The 20,451-nt window shown below is 38.6% G+C and overlaps 1 protein-coding gene across 5 annotated transcripts in view; it reads right to left on the bottom strand.

Moving 5' to 3' along the window:
* Positions 1 to 11,875: 11,875 nt before the first annotated feature.
* Positions 11,876 to 20,451, bottom strand: part of LNP1 (leukemia NUP98 fusion partner 1) — a 79,747-nt gene continuing 71,171 nt past the window's right edge. For all 5 annotated transcript variants that reach the window (XM_053903260.1, XM_053903259.1, XM_053903258.1 and 2 more), the window contains 2 exons: positions 16,878 to 17,108; positions 11,876 to 12,379 (listed from right to left, as the gene is read on the bottom strand). In XM_053903260.1, the coding sequence (XP_053759235.1) occupies positions 12,230 to 12,379; positions 16,878 to 17,108 (381 nt within the window). In that variant the 3' untranslated portion in view covers positions 11,876 to 12,229. The remainder of the gene's footprint in view (positions 12,380 to 16,877; positions 17,109 to 20,451) is intronic.

The raw sequence follows: 20,451 nt of genomic DNA, 5'->3' as shown, positions 1-20,451 counted from the left end.
GATCTGGTTTGGTTTTGTTTTATTTTGTTTTGCTTTGTTTTGTTTTGGTGGTAAGAAGATGAGTGACCCATAACAGCAGTGTCAACACTGTGAGCCTTAACACAATGAAATAGGCTGCCTTCCCAGCCCTGGTAATCATTAAGAAAAGCCTGGAACATATGTGGCAGACCCATTGCAAAGGGAGTTCCTGACTCAAGGAGGAACTTGGATGAGACAGTCTTGAATCAGATGATCTTTATCAACCCCCCCCTTTTATTGATATGTAAGTAGCATACATCACTGGATAAGTTTCAGCATAAAGATCTGGCTTAACACATGTTGTGAAATGATTACCACAGTAAGTTTAGCTAACATCCATCATCTCAGTAAATAGAATACAGATACAATAAAAAGAAATGGGAAAAATTTTTTTCCTAATACAAGATTAGGATTTACTCCCTTAACTGCTTTCATATATATCACATAGCAGGGGTAACTATAATCATCATGTTGTGCATTACATGCCTAGAACTTATTTATCACATGATGTTTAAAAGTCATCTGATTTTGTTTTTCTCATTCCTCCTCCTCTATTTTTTTTTCTATTTGCTTCTACACTTCCCTGGGAATAGTGACTTGTCATTATCTTACTATGTTTGCAAATTGAAGGGTGAGAAATAAAGCCACTTGTTTATAAGAACATAGTGAGAAGCCTTTAAACACATATTAACTAATCACAGACGATGGATGTATTTCAGAGATGAGAAGAGAAATTCCTGAGAAAGTACTTGGCTGGCTCCATAATCATGTTAAAATGGCTCATGACCAGCACACCATTATTATTACCCCTTAATGAATGACTAACCAGTGCCCATCCCAGACAGAATATCCAAACAAAAAGACACAATAGTCATTACAAAGGTTTCATCAGTTGCACTTATCTCTCCACCAAAACATTTGAAGGCAATTTATATACTGGCAATGAAACCATGTACTGTGAAGAAGGATGTATAACTCACAGAACTCTGAGGAGGGAGGAAGTGAGAGGGAAGGAGGTAAGAAGAGTTTGAGACAATGTCTTCTTCATTAAACCCTGAAAGCAGCTAGATGGAGTGTTTGATGCCATGCTAGAAGGTTTTGATTTAATAATGAGGGGCAGGTCTTCAAGCTAGAGACTGACACAATCATGTTATTAAGAGTTATCTCTGAGGAAGTGATGTGTTGATTTTTGTATACTATCTGTCTTCTTCATAGGGATATGAGCGCCTGAAAGGTGTTTTATCTGTTTTGTTCATTGGTGCTGCCCCAGCACAGCTCAGGCAGTCAAAATATTTTTGTTTAATGAACAAATAAATCCTAGCAATTAGTAGGCAAATGAGAGACTGAGCGATCAGGAGCCAAGGCAAGGTGTGAGTATGTTCTGGAGTCTAAGCCACTCAACAGCTGCTGGGCACACAAGGCTGCATAGGCTGGGGGAAAGAGAACAGGTAAGATGGAGGGGTTTCACAGTTACTGTTGTTTTTTGTTTGGTTGGTTGTTTACTGAGATAAGATTGACATATAACACTATGTTAGATTCAAGTGTGTGACATAATTATTCAATATGTGTATATATTGGTAAATGATCGCCATAGTAAGTCCTCTTAATTAACATCCATCACCACACATACTTATGATTTTTTTTCTTGTGATGAGAACTTTTAAGATCTACTCTTTAGCCACTTTCAAATATGCAATACAATGTTGCTGACTATGGTCACCATGCTGTGCATATGTCTCCATGATTTACATATTCTGTAACTGGAACTTGGTACCTTTTGACCACCTTCACCCATTTTGCCCACCCCCCCATCCCACACCTCTGGCAACCACCAGCCTGGTCTCTGTATGTACTAGTTTGGGGGCTTTATATTTTTTGTTTTAGTTTTTTTAAGATTCCATATACAAATGAGATCATATGGTTTTTGTCTTCCTCTCTCTGATTTATTTCATGTAGCATAACCCCCTCAAGATCCACTCATGTTGTCACAAAGGCAAGATATCCTTCTTGTTATGGCTAAATAATACTCCATTATATAATACACACACACACACACACACACACACACACACACACCCCACATCTTTTTTATCCATTCATCCATTAATGGACACAAGTTGCTTCTATATCTTGGCTATTATAAAGAATGTTTCAATAAACATAGGAGTGCAGGTACCTTTTCCAGTTAGTGTTTTTATTTCCTCTAGATAAATACCCAGAAGTGGAGCTGCTGGATCATATGGCAGTTTTATTTTTAATTTTTTGAGTAATCTCCATACTGTTTTCCATAGTGGCCACACCAATTTATATTCCCACCAATAATGCACAAGTGTTCCCATTCACTATTGTTTTTTTCCTCATATGTGCAGATGGGGCAGAACTGTGCCCATCCAATTAATGTGATAACTGGGTGCAAAACTATAGCAGAAATTTGGCTAAAACATAAATATATAATCCAAGGTTAGAATAGGACGTTTAAAATTCAAAAGATGGAGAAAAATTGAATTTATAGTCCACCTCTTCCCTAGTTTAAAATTTACCATTGTACCAAATGCAAATCATCTGTACAGTATTTTAGGCCCTCTTTTTCCTTTTGTGCCCCATGGATATAACCAGTTTGTCACCTTCCTTCAGGTACATTTACCTTTAAATGTATTATAAATCATGAAAATTACCCACTATTTATTTTGTTTAAACCAGCCTCTGAGAGTTTTGATAAGAAATGCTACATTTCTTTCTATTGGAAAGTAAGGGTAGTGGTTTTGTCATCCATCAAACACAGGCTTCTCAATGTCCAGCATTACTTGTCCAAATGTCAGCTCAAGTCTGCCCCCTAGAGCAGAGTAAACCAGTGTCCTGACAGTGTTGCTGAACTGTATTAAGTTCATAGTTCTGACCCTGGGCTTTTCCAGAGGACTGCCATTTTTCCATTTTATATGCTCCTGCATTATTTGAAAGTTCATCAGATACTACTTTTATAAGTTTAAAAGTTTCCAGTTTAGGAGATACATATTAGCTATAAGAGAGTAGTACATGACAGTGTCTTGACTAAAATAGGCATCCGACTTCGGTTCAGGTCATGATCTCGCGGTCTGTGGGTTCAAGCCCCATGTCAGGCTCCGTGCTGACAGCTCAGAGCCCGAAGCCTGCTTTGGATTCTATGTCTCCTCTCTCTCTGCCCCTCCCCGGCTCTCTCTCTCTCTCTCTCCCCCTTTCTCTCTCAAAAACAAACATTAAAAAAATTGAATAGAGATGAAGAGGAGCTCAGGATGGCTTCAAACCAACCAGGCTCCCACTTGATGACTGGTAAATGATGCTACCATTCACTGAGATAGGGACCACAGGGGCAGGGGCAGACTGAGGGCAGACAGGACACGAGACAGTAGTTTACTTTTAAAAGATGAGTTTGAGGGACACCTGAGTAGCTCAGTCAGTTAAGTGGCCAACTTCAGCTCAGGTCATGATCTCACAGTTTGTGGGTTTGAGCCCAGCATCGGGCTCTGTGCTGACAGCTCAGAGCCTGGAGCCTGCTTTGGATTCTCTCTCTCTCTCTCTCTCTCTCTGCCCCTCCCCTGCTTGTACTCTGTGTGTGTCTCTCTCTCAAAACTAAATAAACATTAAAAAAGTTTTAAAGATGAGTTTGAAATGCTTGTGAAATCTGCAGCTAGTCGTACATCCAAGGGCCAGTTGTGTGTGTGCATGCACTGCTCTGGACAGAGGTCTGCAACCCAGGATATATTTGGGGATCTTCCACATGTATGTAGCTGATGCCATGGGAATGTTTGAAATTCTCCAGAGAGAATGAGGAGTGAGACAATTGCCTAGGCAGAGCCCAGAAGAAAAGCAGTATTCAAATGATAAGGATCCCTCACCAAAGACCAACCAGGAGTGATCAGAGGTACAAGGTAACCCAAAAGAATAGTAGGTCACAAGAACCAAAGAAAAAGTTTCAAAAGGGGCAGAGTGGACAGCAGTAGCAGATGCTGACAGAAAGTAAGTAGAGTGTATTTTCATAGAATGTGACAGTAAGGAGATAATAGGGTGACTTTCATGGAAACATTTTCTTTTTTTTCAACTTTTTTTTTTTTTTTTTTTTTTTTTTGGGACAGAGCGAGACAGAGCATGAAGGGGGAGGGGCAGAGAGAGAGGGAGACACAGAATCGGAAACAGGCTCCAGGCTCCGAGCCATCAGCCCAGAGCCTGACGCGGGGCTCGAACTCACGGACCGCGAGATCGTGACCTGGCTGAAGTCGGACGCTTAACCGACTGCGCCACCCAGGCGCCCCGGAAACATTTTCTATAGAGGGTAGACAACCTCTACCTTATGCCACAGATTGAAGATTGCCACAGACTGAAAACTGAGAAAGAAATGTAGATATCTCTTCAAGTTTTCTTTGAAAGGGAAGATAGTTGAAATTGGTAGCTATTAAACATCATGGATGATACCTAGTGGTATATTATGAGAGAAGGTTTTTAAGATAGAAGGATCTTGAGCATGTTTCAAAGCTATTGGAGGGGCCCCTGGGTGGCTCAGTTGGTTAACCGCCCCATTCTTGATTTCAGCTCAGGTCATGATCTCACAATTCATGAGATCGAGCCCCGTGTCAGGCTCTGCGCTGACAGCAGGAAGCCTGCTTGGGATTCCCTCTCTCCTTCTCTCTCTGCCCCTCCCTCACTCATGCTCTCTCTTTCTCTCACAATCAATAAATAAACCTTAAACATTTTTTTAAATAAATAAAAGCTATTGGAAAGGAACCATTAAAATTATGCACTAGACTTACTGATTTGAAAAGGTGTTAATGTTATATTGCTAAATGAAATGAGTTCATGTCTCAAAAAAAAATTTTATGTATGTGTGTATGGATACACACAGACAGTATTCTAGAAGGACATATGGCAAAGTATTAACCATGTTTATCCTTGAGTAGGTAGAACAAAAATTTTAATTTTATTATTTTCCTTTATCTGTATTTTTATTATGAGAAGTATTGTTTTGTGATATTTTTTAAAAGGCAATAAGCTAGCAACTTCCTTTTCAGAGTACTCTCTCCTCCATGTGCTATGGTCCTGAAAGTATATTGAAGACAGACGTCATTCCAGTTTGATGAAATATATTGTAAAATTCTTAACCATGATTTTTACAAGGACGGCTACCCTTGAGTTTGGGGAGGCGAAGGTAACCCAGGTAACCTGGCTCAAGTAGGAGTCAGCTACTGTGTCAGCCAGCCCACCACTCTATCCAAGGGTCTTCTCATCCTGAGGGTGGGCTACCTCTCCCCACACCTTTCTGTATTCTATAAGCAGACCATCACGAAATCTGAAACTTGGTTGGCAAGACTGAAAAGTATGTGAAGCAAGGATAGGGAAACAAATGTTTCCTTCACAACTACAGCATAATGCGGACCTCGATGGTGGGCCAGGCTCCATCCTCCTCCTCACTGGTGGCAAATAACAGTCAAAACTCACCATGTAATAGCTTGAAGTCATCTTTTCATGTGTGAAAATCATCATACTGCAGTCTAAGACCATATGAAAGTGCCAATCCAAAATGGATGAAAGTATCTACAAAGAACTTTTCACACTCAACACCCCAAAAATAAATAATCCAGTTAAGAAATGGACAGAAGACATGAAGACATCTTTCCAGAGAAGACATCCAGATGGCTAACAGACATATAACAAGATTCTCTACATCACTTATCATCAGTAAAATACAAATCAAAACCACAGTGAGATACCACCTAATACCTGTCAGAATGAGTACAATTAACAACACAGGAAACAAACAGATGTTGGTCAGGATGCAGAGAAAGCAGAACCCTCTTACACTGTTGGCATGAATGCAAACTGGTGCAGCCACTCTGGAAAATAGTATAAAGTTTCCTCAAACAGTTAAAAATAGTACTACCCTACAACCCAGCAATTTTACTACTAGGTATTTACCTAAAGGATACAAAAATACAGATTCAAAGGGACACATGCACGCTGATATTTATACCAGCATTATCAACAATAGCCAAAGTATGGAAAGAGCCAAAATGTCTATCAACTGATGAATGGATAAAGAAGATATGGTGTATATGCATATACAATGGAATATTACTCGACCATCAAAAAAGAATGAAATTTTGCCATTTGCACTGACATGGATGGAACTAGAGGGTATTATACTAAGCAAAATAAGTCAGAGAAAGACAAATACCATATGATTTTACTCATATGTGGAATTTAAGAAACAAAACAGATGAACATAGGTGAAGGGGAGAAAAAGAGAGAGAAGCAAACCATAAGAGACTCGTGACTATAGAGAACAAACTGAGGGCTGATGGGGGGAGGTGGGTGGGGTATGGGCTAAAAGGTTGATGGGTATTAAGGAGGGCACTTGTTGTGATGCACTAGGTGTTATATGTAAGTGATGAATCACTAAATTCTAAACCTGAAACCAATTTTACCATATAGGTTAACTAGAATTTAAATAAAAACTTGAAATTAAAAAAAAAATGGATTAAGGTATAAGTTGTATGAAAATTGAAAAAATTCAACATCACTCACTTTCAGGGAAATACAAATCAAAACCACTGTGAAAGTGGTCCACTTTCTTACACCATACATATAAATAAATTCAAAATGGATGAAAGACCTAAATGTGAGACAGGAAACCATCAAAATCCTAGAGAATAACATAGGCAGCAACCTCTTTGACCTCAGCTGCAGTACCTTCTTATCTGACATGTCTCCAGAGGCAAGAGAAACTAAAGCAAAAATGAACTATTAGGACTCCATCAAGATAAAAAGCTTATGCACAGTGAAGGAAACAACCAACAAAACTAAAAGGCAACCAACAGAATGGGAGAAGATATTTGCAAATGACACATCTGATAAAGGGTTAGTATCCAAAATCTAAAAAGAACTTATCAAACTCAAAACCCCCAAAACAAATAAACCAGTTACTAAATGGGCAGAAGACATGAATAGACATTTTCCAAAGAAGACATCCAGGTGGCCAACAGACACAAGAAAAGAGGATCATCATCACTCATCATCAGGGAAATACAAATCAAAATCATAATGAGGTATCACCTTCCACATTCAGAACGTCTCAAATTAACAACACAGGAAACAACAGGTATTGGCAAAGGATGTGGAGAAAGGGGAACCCTCTTACACTGTTGGTGAGAATGCAAACTGTTGCAGCCACTTCTGGAGAACAGTATGGAGATTCCTCAAAAAGTTAAAAATGGAGCTACCCTACAATCCAGCAATTGCACTAGCTATTTACCAAAGGATATAAAAATACAGATTCAAAGGGAGACATGCACCCCAATGTTTATAGCACCATTACCAACAATAGCCAAATTATGGAAAGAACCTACATGTCCATCAACTGATGAATGGCTAAAGAAGATGTGAGATACACACACACACACACACACACACACACACACACACACACACACACAGAGGAATATTACTCAACCGTAAACAAGAATGAAATCGTGCCATTTGCAACAACGTGGATGGAGCTAGAGTGTATTATGCTAAGCAAAGTAAGTCATTCAGAGAAAGACAAATACCATATGATTTCACTTATATGTGGAATTTAAGAAACAAAAGAGATGAACGTGGGTGGAGGAAAGGAGTGAGGGAAACCATAAAATAAGACACCTAACTATAGACAACAAACAGGTTTGATGGAAGGAAGTGAGTGGGGGTCAGGTTAAATGGGTTATGGATATTAAGGAGGGCACTTGTGATGAGCCCTGGGTGTTGTATGTAAGTGATAAATCACTAAATTGTACTCCTGAAACTAATATTACATTATATGTTAACTAACTGGAATTTAAATAAAAACTTGAAATTAAAAAAAAACACAATGAGGTATCACCTTACACCTGTCAGAATGGCTAAAAGCAAACACAAGAAACAATTGTTAGTAAGGATGTGGAAAAAAAGGAACCCTCATGCCCTGTTGGTGAGAATACAAACTGGTGCAGCCATGTAGAAAACATAGAAAACAGTATGGATGTTCCTCAAAAAATTAGAAAAAGAACTATCATATGATCCAGTAATCTCACTACTGGGTATTTACCAAAGAATGCGGAAACACTAATTTGAAAGGATATATGCACCCCATGTTCATTTCAGCATTACTTACAATAGCCAAAGTACGGAAGCAGCCCAAATGTCCATCGATAGATGAATGGATGAAGAAGATGTAGTATATATATCCAATGGAATATTATTCAGCCATAAACAATAAACAAAAAAACAAACAAACAAAATCTTGCCATTTGCAATAACATGGATGGAGCTAGAGAGTATAATGCTAAGCAAAATAAGCCAGTCAGAGAACGTCAAATACCATATGATTTCACTTATATGCAGAATTTTTAAAATTTATTTTAAGAAAGGGAGAGCACATGCACAGGTGAGGAAGTGGCAGAGAGAGAGGGAGAGAATCTCAAGCAGGTTCCACACTGCCAGCACAGAGCCTGACCCAGGACTCGATCTCATGAACCTTGAGATCGTGACCTGAGCTAGAATCAAGAGTGAGATTATTAACTGACTGAGCCACCCAGGCACTCTCATAGGTGGAATTTAAGAAACAAAACAAACAAAGGAAAAAAAGAAACAAACCAAAAAACAGACTCTTAACTAAAGAGAACAAACTAATGGTTACCAGAGGGAAGGTGGGTGGGGGGATGGGTAACATACTATAGAGAAGATTAAGAGTACATTTATCATGATGAGCACTGAGTAATGTACAGAATTATTGAATCACTATATTGTATACCTGAAAGTAATTTAACACTGAATATTAATGATACTGGAATTAAGATAAAATTTTTAAAAAGAAAACTAAAAAAAAAAATACAAACCATAGATTGCTATTTTACTTTTCTCTCAGTTTTGCTCCCCCTTTTTTTCTTTTTCTTTTTCCTTCTTTTTACTATCCATGACAAAGTTAGTGTGTATCTTACATAAGGAACCAACTATAGTATTGATTATAACTAGTAGTTTTGGAGATATTCTTTACAGAATGGAGACTCTGGCTGCCCTTGGACATTTGAAGAGCCAAGATAGAAACAAAGAACAAATAGGGGAAATGGGCAGAGGACCTGAAGAGACATTTTCCAAAGAAGACATACATACAGACAGACAGACAGACAGACAACAGACATATGAAAATATATTTAACATCAAGAATCACCAGGGAAATAGAAATCAAAATCACAATCAGATATCACCTCATACCTGTCAGAATAGCCATGATCAAAAGGACAAGAAATAACAAGTACTGGTGAGGATGTGGAAAAAAGAGAACCATTGTGCACTGTTGGTGGGAATGTAAATTATACAGCCACTACAGAAGATCATATACAGTTACCTCAAAAAATTAAAAATAGAACTACCACATGATCCAGAAATGCTGGCATTTATCTGAAGAAAAGAAAAACACAAATTCCAAGAGAAATACACTCCTGTGTTCACTGAGGCACTATTTACAATAGCCAAGATATAGAACAAACTAGGTGTCCATCAGTGGCTAAATGGATACAGAAGATGTGGTATATATATATATACAATGGAATGTTATTCAGCCATTAAAAGAAAAAAATGAAATCTTCTCATTTCCAACAATATGAACAGACCCTGAGGACATTATGCTAAGTGAATAATAAGTGACACAGAGAAAGACACTGTATGATTTCACTTATATGTGAAATCTAAAAAACAAAACAAAGGAACAAGTAAAACAAAACTCATAGATACAGGGAACAGACTGGTCGTTGCCTGAGAGGAGGGGGATAAGGAAGTGGGATCAAGAGGTACAAACTCCTTGGGTCGTCTGGGTGGCCCAGTCAGCTAAGCATCTGACTTCAGCTCAGGTCATGATCTTGAGGTTCGTGAGATCGAGCCCCATGTCGGGCTCTGTGCTGACAGCTCAGAGCCTGGAGCCTGCTTCAGATTCTGTCTCCCTCTCTCTCTGCCCCTCCCCCATTCATGCTCTGTCTCTCTTTCTCTGTCCAAAATAAATAAACATTTTTAAAAAAAGAGGTACAAACTCCCAATGATAAAATAAATAAGTCATAGGTATGTAAGTGAAGAATGGTGACTATAGTCAATAATATTGTGTTTCATATTTGAAAGTTGCTAAAGGAGTAGATATTCTTGTAGGAAAAAAAAGATTTTGTAACTATGTGTGGTGATGGATGTTAATGAGCATTATTGTGGTGATCATCTCACAATGTACACAAAAATAAAATCATTATGTCGTTCACCTACAACTAATATAATATTAAATGTCAGTTATACTTCAATATAAAAAAAAAACTAAATAGAATTCTAGTATCTTTTCTCCTAAAGAAGAAAAATTGTGATACCATATGGCCTCAATGTGTTAATTAACCCAATTGTTGTAATCACTTCACAAAGCATACACACGTCAAATCATAATGTTGTACTATTTAAAATACACAATTTTAGGGGCACCTGGGTGGCTCAGTCGGTTGAGTGTCTGACTCTTGGGTTTGGCTCATGATCTCAGGGTTCCTGAGTTCAAGCCCCACGTCGGTCTCTGCACTGACAGCGCAGAGCCTGCTTGGGATTCTCTCTCTTCCTCTCTGTCTCTCTCTGCCCCTCTCCTGTTCATGCTCTCTCTTTCTGAAAATAAATAAACTTTAAAAAATTATAAATAAATAAAATATACAATTTTATTTGTCAATCATACGTCAATAAAGCTGAAAATTAAGAAAAAAAAAATAAGTTCTCACTCCAGCAACACATATACTAAAATTGGAATGGCATGGCCCCTGAACAAGGCTGACATGTAAATTAATGGAGCGTTCAATATCTTTTCAATAAGCCATGGGATATAATGTAAGTATGGTGACTACGGTTTATAATAATGTATGTTTGCAGGCTGCTAAGAAAGGAGATCTTAAAAGTTCTTATCACAAGAAAAAATATTTTGTAACTTTGTGTGATAATGGATGTTAATTAGACTTATTGTGGTGATAATTTCACAAAAGGTTAAAAATATCAAATCATATTGTAGACTTGAAACTAATGTTATATGTCAGTTATGTCTCAATATAAAATTTAAAAAAAAATAAGAATATGGTCTCATAAAGTTAAAACCCAGAGCATAAATCTAACCTCAGTAAATCAATCTCCACCCATGTGATCAAAATCATAAGCTATTGCCAGGTCCTGCTTTTCTCACATCCACTCATTTCCATGCACATCACACACACACACACACACACACACACACACACACACACACACACACCAAGTCAGGAGCCAGTACTAAAAGGAAATTAAGGTGCAAGGGGCATCTGGGTGGCTCAGTTGGTTAAACGTCTAACTTCGGCTCAGGTTATGATTTCGCGGTCTGGGAGTTCAAGTCCCATGTCAGTCTCTGTGCTGACAGCTCGGAACCTGGAGCCTGCTTTGGATTCTGTGTCTCCCTCTCTCTCTCTCTCTCTCTCTGCTCCTCCCTTGCTTGCTCTCGCTCTCTCTCTCTCTCTCAAAAATAAACATTAAAAAATTTTTTAAATAAAAAGGAAATTAAGGTCCTGCCTCAGGTTAGAAGCATGAGTCAGAATGAACTGGTCTCTGGCCCTAACCCTGCCACCTACCTCATCAATGAGTTCCTGAACTTGTCTAAACTTCAGTTTCCTCAGCCAGCAAGTGAAAAGAATAGTTCCAATCCCAGTGTAGTGAGGATTATTTTAGGTGAGCCATTGAAGAACCTGGCACAGTAGTTGGCATGTTAATTACCAGTTCTCATTAAATGGTAGCCATTAGACGTACTTACATAATTACTTCTAATAAAGAAGTAAACCTAGAGTCACACCAATGTCTTTTATTTGAAATTATTTGCAAGGTTGATGTGGAAGAAGAAGAGTTTGTGAAGATGGGTGGGTGGTTCTTTAAATATCTCTCTTTACATTTTTAAGAATTACTTATTCTATTAAGATACCTTTGATTCTCCTTGTGCCCATAAAAGGACAACAACTCTCAACTAAGAGGCCAGAAGCAGCTGGAGCAGGTGCCCAGTCACCTTGGGGGACTGCCATACCCACTGCCGGCTGCAGTCACTCAGCACCCGCAGACACTCTCTTACAGCTACCTCCACCTGGCCTGGCATTCGGGGACCCGAAAAACACAGTGGCATCTGTAGTCATGATGTGGAGACAAAATACTATTTGGGCTCTTTTTCAAACAAGGAGGGCGTGTATTCTTCTCTGTGTTCTTCCTTCCTAGATTTCCTTCTTTCCTCCATTTTCTTTCGAGATTTTATCTCCATCCTCAGACATTCTCTTTCATTTCTCTCCTTTCTGCTCTCAGGTCCCTGAAAGAGAAAGGTCAGAAAAGGGTAGGAATGTACTAACAGCTAACAACGTGCAACATTTCTCCTATCAGAGATGAAGAAAGCACTGCTCATGTAGTAGACTTGCCCATCTTAATTTCACATAATAAGTTAGCATAAGCCTAAGTGTGTTGCTAAAGGTTTTAGTCATAAATAAAGGGAATGAGCCTTGGGTATCAGCAGAGAGACTGTGGAGGAAACTCAGCCTGTACACAACCCTGTGTCTGCCTCTGACATGTAGAGAGATGTGTTCTCACAGTACGATATAATTAATAGCCTCCTGGTGCTTTTCTGAAGAGGAATATGGCAAGTGAATCATACATGGACTGATTCTAACTTCCCAGGGCCCACTTCTTTTAAATTACATTAATAGTAGGGTTTGCATTAGTTTTAATGTGTGAAGAATGGAGTGTTGAGGAATGACATCCAACCACATTGTCATTCCCCAACAGGTTGCCCAGGGGTCCACATTCACTGATTCATTGAACACACACTACTGCTCTAAGATCAGGAGATACAGCACTAACTAAAGAAACCCTACTTCTTCAATATTACACCTAGGTGGACAGTGACAGGCAATCAATAAGCCTAAAAGGCAACAAACGATATAACAGATAGTGATAAGTACAACAATGATGAGCAAACAGGGTGATATGATAGGGAAGTGTGGAGGGGGGAGGGGAATGTTTCTTCAGTTTCCATGGTCAAGGAGCATCTTTCAAAGGAATTACTGACTAAAGAATGGCACTGATAAATGTGCTGATGGTGTCTACTTACACTTCTATTTTTAAGAAAAAAACCAAATAACATCATTACTGTCCCCCGCCTCCATAGGAACTGGAAACGCGGGGGAACGCCTGAGTGTCTGTCAGTGTGATGAGAGGCAGTCAGATGAGCAAGATCGTGACTCAGTCCTGCAGGCTGAGTTATGAGGGTGTCCGGTTCCTGCAGTGGTGTCAGCTACTCTTCAGTGCTGAGTTGTTTTCATACCTACATTGCTTCATTTCTAACTATAGTGGTCCAGGGGTCAAAGTCACAAAGCCAAACAAACGATGAAGCTGAGATACAGCTTAAGAGAAACCTAAAAATTGTACCAGGTCTGTAAATGTGCCTCCAGATTGTGTTCATCAGACCCAGCAGCTGTATTAGATCCATCAGGCTGATAAAAGTTCATATTAAACAGTCATGAATGCCTCTAATACTTATAAAAGCAGTACAAAAAAGGAGGAAATACAGTGATGATTACTTTCAGTCTGGCTTTTCCCTTATTGAGAATAAAGATTATCTGAGCAACGCTCATTAATAATGAACTGAAATCAGGGTGCCTGGGTGGCTCAGTCGGTTGAGCGTCCTAATTCAGCTCAGGTCATGATCTCACAGATTGTGGGTTCAAGCCCTGCATCAGGCTCTGTGCTGACCACTTGCTCAGAGCCTGGAGCTTGCTTCAGATTCTGTGTCTCCTTCTCTCCCTGCCCCTCCTCCACTCACGCTTTGTCTCACTCTGTTTCTCAAAAATAAATAAATGTAAAAAAAAAAATGAACTGAAATCTGTTTTCTTATTTCATTTAAAAACAAAATGTAAAAATTTTCGAAATAAGCCAGTTGAGTTTTTCAATATCAAAATGAAAGAATTTAATTTTGTTGGTCATGATCAGGTTACAAAATTAGTTTGTGGCTCTTTTTGATGCTGAAGGATAAAAAATTTTAATTTACATGTTACTATACATTTGGCTCCCAACCAAAATACATATCATTTTTAGATTTGCTAAAAAACCACACTTTTTAGTGTAGTTAGCTTTAGAAAAGTATGTCAATTGTTAAGTAGGAACAAGTTTTAAAGTATACGTATGTTCTAAATTTTTTATTTTACATTAGGATAAACTTTAAAGTATATACTCTTTAAAAATTGATATAACAGAGAGGCATCTGGGTGGCTCAGTTGGTTAAGCGTCCGACACTTGGTTTCGGCTCAGGTCATGATTACACAGTTCATGAGTCCAAGCCCTGCATCAGACTCTGCACTGAAAGTGTACAGCCTGCTTGGGATTCTCTCTCTCTCTCTCTCTCTCTCTCTCTCTGCCCCTCCCCTGCTCACACACTCTCTCTCTCTCTTAAAATAAATAAAGTTTTAAAAATTGATATAAAATAAAATATTCAATAAAATTATTTATCCTATATACATTTATATATATATATATATATATATATATATATATATATATATTATATATATAATATGAAAAAATAACTGATTTTGTGAATCCCTAGGAGGTTTCTAGCTATCATACATAGCCGTGAAAAGAGTTCTTGAGTCAAAAAATTGAAAATGCTGTCTTGCTTGCCTCAACACTCAAAAGGAAGAGCTTGGGAAATGAAATATTAGCAAATATTTTAGGGAGAATATGATGAGTATCTTTTTAAATAGGAGAACTGATTTCATGCTTGCACACTGTTAGGACTTATAATATTAGCAAATCATATCATATAAGCAGTTATATAAGATGTGGATCATGAGGACATCAGATCAACAAAGAACTGTTAAGATTAAGTTTTTGTTGTTTTTTTTTTTTTCAAAATATACCGTGACTTGCTCTGGAAAAAAAAAAATTGAGGCTGATATGTCTCCTGAATTAATATAATGAATTACTTTAACAAGTAATTTTAAAACAAGAATTCTTTCATTTCTGTTTTATTCCTGCCAAAAGCTCATAATCTAAATCTAACCATGAGGAAATATCAGATAAACCGAAATTAAGCATCATTCTAAAAAGGTGTCTAAAAAAGAAGCCTGTATTCTTCACATGTCAGGGTCATGAAAGACAAGGAAAGACTGAGGAACTGTTCCAGAATAAAATCAATTAGGGGGATGTGAAAATTGGTTGCAATACATGATCTGGAATTTCACTATAGAGAATATTAATGGGGCAACTGACGAAATATGAACAAGGTCAATAAATTAGATATAAAAGTATTGTGTTGGTGTTAATTTCCTGAGTTTAACTATTATACTGTGTCTTTCTAAGAGAATGTTCTGCCCTTGTTTGGGATTTAGGAAGGGGAGAAAGATACAAGTAAATATAACATAATAACATTTGGAGGGAATCTGAATGAAGAGTATATTTTTTATACTATTCTTGCAACACTGTTCTAAGTCTGAAACTGTAGTGTTTTGAAAAATGATATAAAGAGGGGCGCCTGGGTGGCTCAGTCGGTTAACTGTCCAACTTCGACTCAGGTCATGATCTCGCAGTTTGTGAGTTCGGGCCCCACGTCGGGCTCTGTGCTTTCATCTCAGAGCCTGGAGCCTGCTTCTGATTCTGTGTCTCCCCATCTCTCTGTCCCTCCCATGCTCATGCTCTGTCTGTCTCTGTCTCTCAATAATAAATAAACATTAAAAAAAATTTAAAAATGATATAAAGAAAAGACAAAACAGGAACTCTTAATAATATTTAGGTATGGTAAGTGACAGTTGCTCACTATTCTTCCTTCCTTACTCCTCTTATGATCAGGTGGAGAGAGCAGCCTACTGAAGGACAATCACACCCAGGGTCACTCTCTGGTAAAAGTGAGGTGCCAGCTGCAAGGCAAAGATGCATGGTGACAGTCCCAACAGCCATCACTGCTAACCTGAAGACATTGTGTTCACATGGACAATGAGGCAGGAAGCACCCGCAAGTCTTCCTCTGTACATTCATAGGACATAGCTCAAAAACCGGGTGGCAATATGCCTAGTTGCTTATTTTTCTGCCTGGTGCATGGCAGAGACATATTACTATTCTTGTTTTGCAAAATAAAACAAACAAAAAACAGAAAAAAGAAGTTACTTTTCTCAAGGCCACTCAGCAAACATGTTGCATAATTCAAAAACTATCCCCAAATTAATAGGTCTCTAGTTTATTACTTTATATATCAAGCTTGGCATTTGGAGTTTCTACTCTTCACCCATTTCATGCCTGTCTCTCCTTTGTGTTTTACGTAGACTCCCACAAGGCCCCCTGAATGCCTGGACAGCTCCTACTCCTGGACACTCACTAGACGGGGTTCAGAGATCTCCTTCTGTGTGCTTTTTACAAGTGCAGGGGAACACACTGCCGTCACACACTATCTGCTACAGAATTAAATACGAAAGGAACAGTTGGGGTAGTTTTTCCCTTCTTCAAATAGTGAAAGAAGAACAAGTCACGATTATTTATAAGAGTGACAAAAATAGTCTCAAAGAACCAGAGGACCTCAGTAACAAAAACATTCCACCTATAGTCCTCCAGGAAATCTTCTTACACTTATTGGAATCCCCAATAAAAATAATTTAAAAGATGAATATGCATCTGGGCTATCTAAAACTGAGTGTCATTTTTCATAGACCTCATCACTAAGCTGTAAATGAAGAAGTAAGAGTTGTTCTCCTCAAACTTGGGGAGGATGAACCCCTTTGGGTTTCCTTTTCTAAAGTGGTTAAATATTCAATAACTCTGTTACATACCGAAGAGACAGAGCGTCTGGTTCTAAAGCACAGTTGTTGTTCAAAGGACTCTGAGAATGCTTGAATTTTGGAATGGGATCTTCCTTTTGATTCCAGTGGCTCCTTGAATGACTCATCTGCTGAACATTTTCTATAATCCCGCATGTGGGTATGGCATCGAAATCCCTGGTCCTCATGAGAATGCCTTCTGGGATGGCTATCAGATGATGTGATTCTGGGAAGCACAGGAAACTGGAAATACAGAATAAAAATTTTTATAATATAAAGAGACTGTACAATATTAGCACAGGGACAGATTATCCATAAATTACCAACTAAACAAATCTCATGTTGAACTGAAATTTTATCTTTTTGATTAGCAGGACATTCCTTCTACAATGAAGGAGAGTCAATTGATTAAAACATTAAGTAGAACATCCCAAGACTAACTTTGTTCGTCCTCCACCATTAGGGCAATATAATGAAGCATTCCAAGCCCTAAATTGATACGTAAAAATAAATTCCAAAATTTAAAAAAAAACTTTAAAGAATATAAATGTTTAAGAAATAATGCAAAGGTGAATAGTTATATGATTGCTATATTTAGAAAGAATTTCTAAGCAAAAGCAATGGAAAAAGCCAAAAGGAAAAAACTAATTTAACTGCATAAAAATAAAGCTAATGTGCAGCACAAGCAACATAACAAAATTCATGGTAGATTTAAAAACTTTAAAAATATTTTGCTACATTTTAGTAATGTTTAATCATAATATCCTGAAAAGAACTATCTCACATACATATAAACATACAAGTCATATAATGTAATAGTATCAATGTTAAAGTCATAATCAGAAAACAATCAAAAGACAGACAGTTCAGGGAAGCCAATCTTGAAAGAACTATTCTCTTAGGTCGCCTGGGTGGTTCAGTCAGCTAAGGGTCTGACTTTAGCTCAGGTCATGATCTTGAAGTTTGTGAATTTGAGCCCCTCATTGGGCTCTCTGCTGTCAGCACAGGGCCCATTTTGGATCCTCTGTCTCCCTCTCTCTTTGCTCCTCCCCCACTCACTCACTCTCTCTTAAAAATAAATAAATATTAAAAAAAAAAAAAAAAGAGGGGCGCCTGGGTGGCTCAGTTGTCCAGCTTCGGCTCAAGTCATGATCTCACAGTTTGTGGGTTTGGGCCCCGCATCAGGCTCTGTGCTGACAGCTCGGAGCCTGAAGCCTGCTTCAGATTCTGTGTCTCCCTCTCTCTCTGCCCCTCCCCGGCTCTCGTTCTCTCTCTCTCTCTCAAAAATAAATAAACATTAACAAATTAAAAAAAAAAAAAAAAGAACTGTTCTCTCAATTTTTCTCACTTCCCAACCGACTCCAATTTAGCTTTTGCACGCAAGGCTGATTTTGGTCAGGATATTGGTCTCAATGTTGCCAAACTCTGTGCACTTTTGCTCTTTAATCATTTTGTAGCATTCAATCCAGTAGCACACGTGGCTCCCCTGGAAACAATCTTTCCTTGTCTTCTACCACTGCAGCTCAAGGGTGATCTTTCTGCACTGTGTTTTAGACATTGCTACTCCCTTGTTCCTCTAGCAGCTTACAACTATTGGAGTTCCTCTGGGTTCTAAACTAGTCTTTCTTCCCTTCCTTTCCTTTCTCACTCTACACTGTCCCCCTAAATATCTCATCGTCAGGCTTCAGTTTCTAGCTATATTATGATTTCCTAATGTGTATTGTTAGAGCAGACATCTCCTTGGAGTTTCTGCACCCTCAAGTTTCCTCATGGTATCCCACTGGCACCCAACTTGACTTGTGCAAATCTGAACTCATGACCTCTCCTCCCCAAACCTGCTCCTCCTGTGTCCCCTAACTTAGAAGATGGCACCACCATGCACTCAGTTACTCAGACCAGTAACTCAGGAGCCACTCTTCACATTCAATTGCCACGTCAGCAGATTCCACCTCTCAAATGTCTCTAAAAACTACCCATGCTTTTCAAGCACCACTGTTACTATTGTAATTCAAGGCACCCAGATCATCTTTCAGCCAGGTTACAGAAGCAACCTCTTCATAGTGGATCTCCCATATCCATGCACTCATTTATTTTGTTGTTCCTGCAGCAGAAAGAGTGGGGAGGACAACTACCAAGTCACAACTGATCACTTTTCGTTTTGCACCTCATCTTGTATCACCTGCCCTTTCGGTGTCAGTCTCACTGGTTAGTCACTTCCTCCAACTCCCATGCTCCTACCCGGCACAGGCACCTTCACAGATGGTCCTCTGTGCTCATGACCACTCACCACCCTACCACATTACCTCAGGTAATGGCGAATCATACTCAGTCATTCTGCATTTCCACAGAAACCCTTCCCTACTGCCCTGGTTGGTTCCGGTCCCAGTTAGATGCCTTCCTGGGATCTTGTACTTCTCCTGTATGATACTCATCACAACTATACTCAAAATTTGGGGTAATTTTGTTACACGTCTCTCTTCTCCATTAGACCATATGCTCCATCACATCAAGAGCCATGTTTCATCCTCTGCTAGAATCCCACTATGCAGCACTTTGCCTTATTCACAGCATGAGTTCATTAAATATATATTAGATGAGGGGCACCTGGCTGGCTCAGTTAGAAGAGCATGAGACTCTCAATCTTGGGGTTGTGAGTCTCAGCCCCACATTGGGTGTAGAGATTACCTTTTTAAAAATCTTAAGCCTTTTAAAAATAAAACCTTAATATATATATGTATATGCATATACATATATATACACATATATATTCTTTCATTCTCTCTCTCTATATATATATGAATAAATATACAAAGAATGAAAGAAAAATAAATATCAAAATACCAACTGGTAAAAATTGTTTATGCTTATTAGTAGACAAAGATTATGGAAAATGAAATAATACACAATCTTACCTTTCAGTTTTAAAACAAAAATGTTACTAATGGTACCAATACCAGCAAGAGTGCAGGGATCTAGGCTGGTAGGACCACAAATGTGGATAGCCTTCCCAGAAAGCTGTTGGCGATATGTGCCAGGGGGCTTACAATATCCCCCTCCTTGGATCCATCCATTGCACATTGTTGTTTGCTGTATTGTGTCCCCCTGCCCCAAATTCGTATGTTGAAGCCTTATATGAGTAGCTCAGAATATGACATTTGGAGACAGGGCCTTTAAAGATTAAGTCAAGGTAAGACCATTATGGTGGGTCTCATTCCAGTCTGACAAGTGCCATTATAAGAAAAAGAAATTTGGACACACACGGAGGGATGCCAGAGATAGGCTCACACAGAGGAAGGAACGTGAAGACACAGCAAGAAAGTGGCCATCTGCAAGCTGAGAAGAGAGGCTTTGGAAGAAACCAAACCTGCTCACACCTTTATCTCAGACCACTAACCTCCAGAACTGTGAGAAAATAAATTCCTGCTGCTTCAGTCACCCAGTCTGTGGTATTTTGTTATGGCAGCCTGAAAAAAACTAACACACATGTCTAGAAACTTTCTCTCAAAAAATAATCAAAAATGTGGTTAAAGATTTGTAAAGCTACTAAAAAGACATGAGGTAAATTTGTATATATTATTCCATTTAT

Source organism: Panthera pardus, unplaced genomic scaffold (genome assembly GCF_024362965.1).
Source record: "Panthera pardus isolate Hobbes unplaced genomic scaffold, ASM2436296v1 HiC_scaffold_16, whole genome shotgun sequence".
Classification (NCBI taxonomy): Eukaryota; Metazoa; Chordata; class Mammalia; order Carnivora; family Felidae; genus Panthera; species Panthera pardus.
Note: the sequence above shows the minus strand (reverse complement) of the source record. Positions and strands in the feature narration are given on the sequence as shown.